This window comes from Tursiops truncatus, chromosome 4, assembly GCF_011762595.2.
Source record: "Tursiops truncatus isolate mTurTru1 chromosome 4, mTurTru1.mat.Y, whole genome shotgun sequence".
Classification (NCBI taxonomy): Eukaryota; Metazoa; Chordata; class Mammalia; order Artiodactyla; family Delphinidae; genus Tursiops; species Tursiops truncatus.
The window spans coordinates 76,330,250-76,341,940 of NC_047037.1; the positions used below are offsets into that span (position 1 = coordinate 76,330,250).

The 11,691-nt window shown below is 40.3% G+C and overlaps 1 protein-coding gene across 1 annotated transcript in view; it reads right to left on the minus strand.

The window, feature by feature from the left end:
- Window positions 1-10,699, minus strand: part of FAM162A (family with sequence similarity 162 member A) — a 36,167-nt gene extending 25,468 nt beyond the window's left edge. Inside the window, exon 1 of the mRNA XM_019922369.3 lies at window positions 10,544-10,699. Coding sequence (XP_019777928.1) covers window positions 10,544-10,577 — 34 coding nt within the window. The 5' untranslated portion in view covers window positions 10,578-10,699. The remainder of the gene's footprint in view (window positions 1-10,543) is intronic.
- Between the last annotated feature and the right edge of the window lie 992 nt (window positions 10,700-11,691).

Here is an 11,691-nt window from a genome sequence, read left to right on the forward strand (position 1 = left end):
TTAAAGGCATGACAGGTTTACCTAGATCAGAAAATATCTCCCAACTTTTCTTACTACAACTTCATACTGGAGGCCAGGAATTTGTACCTCCTTAAGGTATAAACGGTTATTAAAACATAAACAAACATGATATTATACACATTAGAAATAACAAACCATTGTAAAAAAAAATTTTAAAACCCGACATCACTAAAAAATATATATATATATATGAAGTCTTGATGTGATTTCGGTCTTCATTTTGCAATTACAAAAAAATTAAAGCATAAAAAAGTTTTAGTATCATTATTTTTTTAACATCTTTATTGGAGTATAATTGCTTTACAATGGTTAGTTTCTGCTTTATAACAAAGTGAATCAGTTATACATATACATATGTTCCCATATCTCTTCCCTCTTGCATCTCCCTCCCTCCCACCCTCCCTATCCCACCCCTCTAGGTGGTCACAAACCACCGAGCTGATCTCCCTGTGCCATGCGGCTGCTTCCCACTAGCTATCTATTTTACGTTTGGGAGTGTATATATGTCCATGCCACTCTCTCACTTTGTCACAGCTTACCCTTCCCCCTCCCCTAGTATCATTATTAAGACCACTTTTCTAACTCAAAGAGATAGAATATATTGCCCCAGACATCCAAGCCCAAAATTTTCCATCCTCTGGTGGATCACAATTAAAAACAAACAAAAAAACCAAAAGAAAACCAGCCCTTAAAGGGCTGTTAAACCCAGAGGGTTAAACCATCCGGCTACACTTGCAGCCTGTCCCTGGCTGACCAGTTCTGTGTCCCCAAAGCCTTAGCAAGAAGTCAAGATGAAGCCTCACTATGCCCGTAAGGCTCTGACTGGCAAATGGCTAGTTAATCTTAAGAATAGAAATCCTTAAGCTCTAGTGTGCAACAGAATCACCCAAAGGACTCGTAACACACACTAGTGGACCCCATTTGCAGAGTTTCTGATTCAGTAAGTATAGGTGGAGCCTGAGAATTTGCACTTCCAACAATTTCCCAGGTGATGCCAGTACTGTTGGTCTGGGGGCTCACAATTTGTAAATCTGTGCCTTAGAGTTATTACTGCTGGCTGGAGGCTCTAGTGGGTCAGTCTCGAGGCTGATTCAAGTACTGCCTTCTGCCCTGTTGTCCCTTCCTTCCCATTCTTTCCAACCCATGATGGACAGTGCAGAGTGGTGGGGATGCTTTTTTTCTCAGAATCATTCAAGACTCTCCTGGAGATAACCATCAGTGACGTTACCTGGAACATGACCAATCTCTGGGAACCAGTGATGATAAATGAAGGTTCAATGAATGCTGGTGAGGAGGCTTTTAGAAGATTATCTAAGTTATTGTTTCTTAACCTGTGTGAAGATCAGCTGCCAGGTTTGTTGCACGTATGTTGCTAGTTATGAAGTCTGCCAATGATCTGCTTAAAAATGAAATCATGGCATTTGTCAAAACCCCTAAAACTACATCACAGAGAGCTTTAATATATGCAAATTTTATAATATCAACCAGGGTGTTGGATCATTCCCAGGATGGAAAGCAGACTGTGACAAATGTATCTAATTGTATTAGAAATAATGTGTGATCTAACCTTATAAACTTCAAGGTGGGAAAAAAGGAGCTGACCTAAGTAACTTTGGAAAATATTGTTTTGACTGGAAACTGTAAGACTAAAGACAAAGAGAAATGTACTTTAGTTAGCAAATTTGTTTCTTACAGGAGTACTGGTTAACAATTCTGAAACTACTTTATAGGATTGAACTAGGATTGAACAAGTAAGTAACTAAATGGTAGATAATGAGAGCCAGGTTTCTCACTGTCAAAGAAAGAAGTTCCAAAAGCAAGGGTGGAAGGCTAGAATGAATGTGGTGCTGGGTCAGAGTCAGAAAACTCAGTATGTGCACCTTTAGTTTTCTATATATACATGTGTGTATACATATAGAAAGATGATATGAGACAGAGACATAATTATGTGTATACACATGGTTTAGTATACACACATGTATTTTCCAGCTCTACCCACTGGGAAGGCCTGGAATCAGTGACACTTGAGTAGCAACAAGCACACTCATTGCCAGATCCTGGTGTCTAAATACCATTATCCAATGAAAGGAACCAGGGCTCCTTGGAGAAAACTGGCTGATTCTATGTTGGGGCAGAGAAAATACAAGATGAGTCTGGAACATCCATCCTGTAGTGCCAGAAAGTAAGGAAGTGTCCAAAAAACAAAATGATGAGGGCCTGTAAAGGGACACAAAAGCTGATCTGATAAAGCCTAAACTGGCATAATCTGAACAACAAAATAAATAAGAGTAATAGATTATAACAAGGTAAAAAATATGAGTCCATCAATAAAAAATAAAATGAGTCCAGTAATAAATCATGTGGATATTATATACTGTCTAATATGACATGATGAGAAGGGCACTTTACCTCTGTGCTATTTATTCTTCCCCCAAACCCATAACCCTAGTCTTACCATGAAAAAGCATCAAACAAAACCTAATTGAGGGACATCCTACAAAATATCTGACCAGTATTCCTCAAAATTGCCAAGATCATGAAAATCAAAGAATATGAAACCATCACAGATCAGCAAAGACTAAGGAGACACGACAACTAAATGCAATGTGGTATCCTGGATTGGATCCTGGAACACAAAATGGACAACAGTAGAATAACTGGAGAGAACTAAATGAAGTTTGTCCTTTAGTTGATAGCAAAGTATCATTGTTAATTTCTTAGTATTGACAAATGTACTGTGGGTTATGTAAGATGATGACATTAGGGTTAACTGGGTGAGGGGTACACAGAACTCTGTACTATCTTTGCGACTTTTCTGTAAATTAAAATTATTCTAAATAAGAATATTTTTAAACATGTGTATTAATTACATCTTATTGTTTTTTACTTTATACATAGTTTATAGTTTATGAAATTTTTATATTTACTTGATATTTAATATTTTAAAAATTGGAGAGGATTTGATGTTATCTCTATAAAAATGTCACTCTCACTCATTTGTACTCCAATATGTTTTTGTAATGGGATAGAAAAGGAAAGAAATGGGGTATAGTAGGAAATGTGCCCAATTCAGGGTAGACCAAAGATATCCAGGTGAAGGTCATCTGCCTAGTGCACCTTGGTGGAAATGAGATGAGAAGATTACACACGATACATATCTTGTTACACCTTGCTGTTCTCAAATGTTGTTGCCATCACCTGTGAGCTTGTTAGAAATGCAGACTTTCAGCTCCCACCCCAGACCTACAGAATTTGAATCTGTATTTTTAATGAGATATCCAACTGATTCATATGAACATTAAATTTCAAGAATCAAATAGCTACATTCATTCAATAGCTGATGAGTACACACTGTGTGCCAGACATAGGAAAACCAATACCACACACTCTAAAGTCTAGAACAGTGCTATTCGGCCTCAGCTGGGAGCTTCCTGGAAATGCTAATTCTCAGACCCCACCCCAAACCTTCAGAATCTAGAAAAATGTCTTTACATTTTTTACATCAAGCCCTTCACATGATGCTTATGCATACTAAAGTTTGAGAAGCACTACTCTAAAAAGATGGACTTCGAACTCTGTATACTGGAATCACCACAGAAAAACAAAAACCCAACACACAGGGCCATCCCACACCAATTAAATCCCAATTTCTGTGACGAGGACTCTGGCATTAGTATTTTTTAGAAAGATTTTCTAAGTGATTCTAATGTGCTGCCATGTTTGAGAATTGCTGCTTTTTAGCACAACCAGCTAGAGCCCCTGTTGAACATAGGCTACATGAATGACCAGGGCACACCTGCAGAGCTAAATACCTATGTCTCTGGCTGCATTCAAAATCCCTCTTTTTGATGAAATAATGCCACTTGCAGCAATGTTGATCGACTTAGAGATTATCATATTAAGTGAAGTAAATCAGACAAAGAAAGACAAATATCATATTACATCACTTATATGTGGAATCTAAAAAATGATACAAATGAATTTATTTACAAAACAGAAACAGACTCACAGACATAGAAAACAAACTTATGGTTACCAAAGGAAAAAGGGTGAAGAAGGGATAAATCAGGAGTTTGGGATTAACAGATACACACTATCATATATAAAATAGAGAAATAGCAAGGACCTACTGTATAGCACAGGGAAGTATATTCCATATCTTGTAATAACCTAAAATGGAAAACAATATGAAAAAGAATATAAATATGTACAATTGAATCACTTTGCTGTATACCTGAAACTAACACATTGTAAATCAACCATAAACCAATTAAAAAAAATGCTCTTATAAAAGATGTTATTAAAATTTCAGGGCTTCCCTGGTGGCGCAGTGGTCGAGAGTCCGCCTGCCGATGCAGGGGACGCGGGTTCGTGCCCCGGTCCGGGAAGATCCCACATGCCACGGAGCAGCTAGGCCCGTGAGCCACGGCCGCTGAGCCTGCGCGTCGGGAGCCTGTGCTCCGCAACGGGAGAGGCCACGACAGTGAGAGGCCCGCGTACCGCAAAAAAAAACCCAAAAAAAAAAAAAAAAAAACTTTTTGATACCTGTATAACATCAAATGGATATAACCTGAATTTAATCATTCCCTATGGCTGGATTTATTTCCCATTTTTCACTATTACAAATAATATTTCAATGAATAGTTTTCTACATAAATCTTTAATGGCATTTCTGGTTATTTTCTTATATAGAATCCTGGTAGTGGAGGGCTAAAGGATATGATGGTTAAAGGACATGAACCCTTTTAAGATTCATTTTTCTTCTTTAATATTTTAATTTTATTGGAGTATAGCTGATTTACAATGTTGTGTTAGTTTCAGGTGTACAGCAAAATGATTCAGTTATACATATACAAATATACATTCTTTTTTAGATTCTTTTCTCATATAGGTTATCACAGAATATTGGGTAGAGTTCTCTGTGCTATACAGTAGGTCCTTGCTGGTTATCTATCTTATATATAGCAATTGTGTTCATCCCAAGCTCCTGATTTATCCCTCCCCACCATATTTCCCTTTGGTAATCATAAGTTTGTTGTCAATATCTATAAGTCTGCTTCTGTTTTGTAAATAAGTTCATTTGTATCTTTTACAAATTAGTTTCCACGTATGAGTGATATCATATGATATTTGCCTTTCTCTCTCTGACTTACTTCACTTAGTATGATAATCTCTAGGTCCAATCTTAAGATTCTTAAAATATATAAAAAACTGCTTTCCAGAAAGGCTGAATCAATTTATACATCTACGGGTAGTTGATGAGAATTCCTGACTTATTACACCACAGTGGTACTGAGGGCCCACTATCTCAAACAAAACATTCACTTGCTCTCAACAGCTCCTATAAATAAAATACTACCTCCTTCCTTTCATAGTGGAAGTGACTGAATAAGTGGCATGTATTTACTACCTTGACCCCATCACCCACACGATAACTACAATGTTTCTTCCCTCACTCATTTTACTAAAATTGCTGTAAATTAGTGATCTCTTTCTAGTCATATGAATATGTCTTTTAGAATCTTTTCATTAGCTCATCTGACTCTCCTCTTCCCATCTTTGTGGCCATTTGACTCTAATGATCTCATCCTTCTACAAGGACTCAGTCCTCCCTTACATTACACCACCACGTTTTCTCCCTTCATCTCCGACCTCTGTGATCTACCTTCTTTAATATCCTCTGCCACTTCCTATTGCTTACACTACGTCAGGCCTCCAAGGTTCAGTTTTTGCCTCTGTCCCGCACTGCTCTCAGGGAGGACTCCTCCATTCTGTTTTAATAATCAGCTCTACACTGATGGCTCCCATATATTTCCCTAACTTTACCCCTCCTTTGTCCTCAGGTCTGTGACTGAGGTTCCATCCTCATCTATAACTCAATGCCACCTCCCACTCAATAGTGCACCATCCTCTCTGCCAAATCAGTAAGCCTTCCCAACTTTCTTATCTCTGACAACGGAGTAGCACTCCTTCAGTCCTCCATGCTCAAAAACTTCAGTCTTTATGTCTTCCTTAAATTACTCTGTCTGAAAGTCATACTAACAGTTTCTTCAAAATACTTCCTAGATACATTCTCTTTTCGTCATTCTCATCATCACTTCACCTACGGATTACTGTAATATTTTCACAGGTAGTGGGTATTCATGCTGTATGCAGCGACCATGTTAATTTTCCAAAAATATTTTTTAATGACTTCTTCTTGAAGGTTTCCTTTTTGTCCAAATTCATCTGGTTCAAACCCTTGAAGGCCAAACTGCATCTCCTATTAGTACCTCCTGAAATCCAAGATAATCCTCTCTCCTTACTGCCCTTTCTCCCCCCACACCCTCTGCAGACTCATTACTGCCCCCACCTTTGCTCGTGTCACTCTCCCATCCCTTCTGTTTCAATGGAACCTTCAGTAGGTAATCCTAACTTACACTACTTTTCCTTTCTCTGAATTCTTTTTTTTTTCCCAAGGGAAAAATGCATTTTATTTAATGACCAAGTACACCAATACAGACACATACATTTATATATATGTATACCTATGTGTGTGTCCACATATATGACTAAAACAATATTTACTCTTACCATTTGGGATGAATTGTAAAATTTTCTGTTCTATGTACTTTCATTAAAAAAAATGGGGGTTGCAACTTGAGTCAACACTAAGAAAATGAGGATGAAGTGGTAAAAATATTTAAGGTCAGATTATGCTCTCAGAGGCTACATGGTTTAGGGAAAAGAACCCTCAATCTCTGAATTCTTAAAACCAGTGGTATGCTGGCTCTTGGGAGGGGGGTGGTGGGTAAAAGCCCTGATTTGTAGTGTTTGCCAATAACCCTCACCATGGCAGATCTCAAGCTACCAGTGTAACATGACTACCTGTGAAACTGGAAAGTGATATGCACAAAGCCAGGAGGAACCAGCTTCAGGACACAAGAGCAGCATTTAAAATCTGTTCTGCAGGGCTTTCCTGGTGGCACAGTGGTTGAGAGTCCGCCTGCCGATGTAGGGGACATGGGTTCGTGCCCCGGTCTGGGAAGATCCCACATGCTGTGGAGCGGCTGGGCTCGTGAGCCATGGCCACTGAGCCTGCGCGTCCAGAGCCTGTGCTCCGCAACGGGAGAAGCCACAGCAGTGAGAGGCCAGCGTACCGAAAAAAAAAAAAATCTGTTCTGCAATCTAGAACTTAATATATACTGTCTTGTATAAGCTCTCCAGGTGTATTATATAGGTCTGCTTATTCATTGCAATAAACTTTATTAGCCCTAGGAAGAGTGGCAGTCCACTCATTCCAGAGGTTTCATAGTGAACAGGGCACACAGTGTTTGCTCAGTAAAAACCTGTTGGCAAGACCTGGAGGGAGTGATAAGCAAAGCCAAAGACTGGAGGCATAAAATGGTAAAAATGGGCATGTACTCATTTAGGGCTGATTAGTAAGAACAAACAAAAAGTACAATGAAGGAGCAGAATGTAGTAGAAATAAAATCAGAATGGGAACCAGGAGATATTCCCAGCTTTGTAATTGTGTGACCCTTAGCAAGTCAATTTCCTTCCTGGGCCTTAAGTTTCCTCATCTGTAAACTTAGGGTACTACATGACTACATGACTTTTACGTTATCCATTGATTCTAATGCTCTAGGATGTGGGTAAAACTGACAAGGAGAATGCCCATGGCTCACTGCATTGATAAAATAACAATAATAAATTCATTTAAAAATCTGCTGTTAAGTCAAAGGAGTTTAGGCAGTAAATCTTTTCTGAAGGTGTGAAGAAACATTCTTATAAGACCATTCCATTCCTTTGATCTAATAATTATTATATAGAAAGTAATAATTATAAAAAACAATTATTTTATTAAAAATAATAAAATATTAAAAACAATTATTCCAAAAAGTATCTATTGCCTATCTATTATGAGCTGGACACTGGTAAGTGCTGAAGATTTAGTAAAAACAAAACAGACCCCATCTTTACCCTCATGGAACCCACAGTAGTGTGGATCAATAGCCATTTAGTTCCAAATCATCATAAAAGTGCTTTTTAGCTTAGCACAGATTGCTCTGAGTAATGGATGGAAGCTATGGATCCTCTCTTCCCCAAACAGGCATATAATCATAAAAATGTGAATGCAATTTCAGAGGTTCACAGAACCTCTCATCTGTGAAGAACCAAAGAACCGAGAACCAAGAACCAAAAGTTAACAACCCTGACCTATTTCTACAGGTACATCTACAAAACAGTAAACAAATTCAAGATCGTAAAAGCCTACATTCTGTTTGTTAAGGGAGTATAGCAAAAGATTTCCAACAGAAACAATTAAAAATAAGGGTCCATCATTTAAAGGATTAAGCCTTGGGTTTTTGAAATTTCATTCACCTAAAGTACCTTCTTCCAAATAATATTCTGGATAAATGACGTATGCCTAGATTATGTTTCCATCTGATCTACCATTCCTTTAGTAAAGTTGCCAGTTAAATCGTTCTTACTTGAAAACTATTTGCATATGAATGACTGCTTCCATTTCACAAGTAAATCTGCATTTCATGACTCTTCCATTTCACACCAAGGAGACCCTATTAGCTATGACAAATACATGTACACATATATCTGAACAAGCAGTCTGAACAAAGCAAAGAGTACAGTTCCAGAATTAGAGGGCACTGACTCATCTCCTGACTCTAACATTTTATGGCGGATCAACCTGGGACAAGTCATCCAACCCTCGGACCCATGTTTTACAGATGACCCATGTTCATCTGTAAAATGGAGAGGAGACGATAAGACTTACCTAAGAGGGCTACTATGAGAAATCAATCAATCAAGTAAAACAATGTAGGTCAAAGTATTTAGAAATAAAATGGGCAAAAGTGGGTGAAGGAGCAAATTGCTTGAAGTTGCTCACAAAACATCAGACATTCAGAGATCCTTTGGGAAGAGTTGCTCATATAACATCCTTAGTGGATCTATCTGGAGTAAAATAAATTGTTCTTAAATTGCTCAAGGAATTTTGTTTTGACTGACTGCCCAATGGTAAAGTTCTTAAACGTCAAAAGTTTGGAGAGCGGTTTTGGAATCCTTATAGTACATAAATATATTCTCAAGGCAAGAAGATGAATTACTTACAAACACTCAGTCTTGGTTCTGTAGTCAAAGTCCCTTTTACAGGGTTTTTTTTTTACAGAGCAATGATTCTTTCACTCATCTTGCTGAAAAGGTTAACAGGATGTGTACAAAAGATTTTAGGGGAATTAGTTCATGTAAACTGAACAAATCAATGAAATCAATCTCTTAGCAGAAAGGGTATTTGTTTTAAAGGAAGTAAATAATATTCAGCATGAGACATGTTTTCCAGTCCATTCTCCACTGAAATGCAAAATAAGAAATGTCAAGGAGGGCTTCCCTCGTGGCGCGGTGGTTGCGAGTCCACCTGCCGATGCAGGGGACATGGGTTCGTGCCGCGGTCTGGGAGGATCCCACATGCCGCGGAGTGGCTGGGCCCGTGAGCCATGGCTGCTGAGCCTGCACGTCCGGAGCCTGTGCTCCGCGACGGGAGAGGCCCGCGTAACGCAAAAAAAAAAAAAAAAAAAAAAAAAAGAAATGTCAAGGATAACTTTTTTTTTTTTTACATTATTTCATTTACATTTACAATGTACATTTGCATTATCTCAATAGTCAAGTTTAGGGCGATTCTTCTGGTAAAATCTGAATTAAACAACGTTTTGGTACTAAGGAATCAATCATTACACCTTATCAAAGTTCATAAAGGTAACCAAAAGTGTGATTTGCCCTGGTGCCTAGAAAACAGCCAAGAGGCAAACACTGATTTCTCAGCCCCTACTAAGCAAAGGCTCTACTGGTTCCCCAAGAAGGCAAATTAAACCCCGACTCCAAATAGTCACTACACAAATGTCTACAAGGGAAACAAACCACAGATCCTGCATTTACATAACACTTTCCTCCAAGAAATTTAAAGCACTTTATTGTAGAATTATTTAAAAGAAGTGTACCCCCCCATTTTAGGAAAACAATTACTGTTATTCTGGGAGACCATACATCCCTTGCCTAATCAGATAACAAATAGGTAGGAAACCCTAGACTCAAAATTTTCTCTGAGAGATAAACTCTAGAGATGGTGGGGGTGGGAGTGGCGGGGAGGGGGAGGCTCAAGACTCGTGGAAAGCTGAATGAATCAGGCAATGGGGTAGTTTTAGGGATGGGAAGCGCATTAAGAACTGAGCTCACAGGGGCTGGGGGTCGGAAAAGTGATCCGGGAGCAAAACGGCTCGTTAAGTTGGTGGCAGCTGGTTGGATGCAGAGGGTCACTCTCGGCTAGCCCGCAGTGTCTTGCTTACCAGTTGCTCGCTGATCCCTTGCTCTCTCCCCCTATTACTACCCTGCGGTTGGATTCCGAACTACCTCAGGGGAAAGCGTAATGGAACAGAGCAACTACCATGCCTGAGGAGGCTGCAGGCTTCCTCCACCCACAGCGGCCGAGCTGGCTTCCCGCCCACCCTCTGTCCGACCCGCGTCTCACCAGCCGCCAGGCGCAGGCCGCGGAGGCTCCCCATGGCCGCCTACTCCGCCGACCAACACAGTGCCGCAAGGCCGGTGGCGCAGGTAAGCTGAAGGTCGCCGAGCGTAGCGAACTCAGAGACCCGAGCAGGACTCTGGGGAGGGGCTTGTGGGAGGTGAGGGCAGAGCGAACGGGTCATGAGTGACGTCCGGGCGATGGGCGGGGCCTACTAGAAGCGTGGAGCGTGTGGGTCGTGCTTGGCGCTCAGACTGTGCGGGCAGCGTGCCCTACCCAGCCACGTCTCTGTTGGCGCCGCGTCTTGGAAGCGGCCGCAAAACTGCTGTCTTGGAGTCTTGGTTTCGAGGGCCTTTGCAATGGCCTTCTCTGCACCTAGGAAAGCATCCGTTTAAAATAGAAGAGAAGTGGGGCTTCCCTGGTGGCGCAGTGGTTGAGCGTCCGCCTGTTGATGCTAGGGGACAGGGGTTCGTGACCCGGTCCGCGAAAATCCCACGTACTGCGGAGCAGCAAGGCCCGTGAGCCATGGCCGCTGAGCCTGCGCGTCCGGAGCCTGTGCTCCGCAATGGGAGAAGCCACAACAGTGAGAGGCCCGCGTACCAAAAAAAACAAAAAGGAAGAAAAGTAATATGCTTACTAAGTAGGACTTTTGTGACCTGTAGACCCCGAAATCACACTGCCTAGATAAATCAGTATTTCAGTACACTTTTTTCAGTATTTTCAATGAATGTGTACATGCCTTTTTCAAAACTGCGTAATTGGGTTCTTAGTGACCAGTGGCCTTCATCTCTTGGTTGGCTTTAGGGAGTATCTCTCAGGCTACCTGAGAAATTCACATGTATGCTTCCTATGTTGGTTTCTATTTGCCTATTTTTATAAAACTAAACATTTTATTATTTCCACACCTAAACACCTTATTCAAACCTTAACCCCCACTGCCATCAATGTCTTTTCTTGACATTTCTTGGTGGGCGCAAATTCTTAACAAAAGCCCCTCTGATCAAGGGTCGGGACGGGAGGGTTAAGAAAAACCTCACTTCTACTTGAGAGTTCCTTCTCGAACCACCTTGTTGGTGCGACCAGGAAACTGTTTCCCCTTTTGTTAAGTAAATGGGATTGGAGTAAAACGATCCCTTCAAGTTCTGACATTCTTC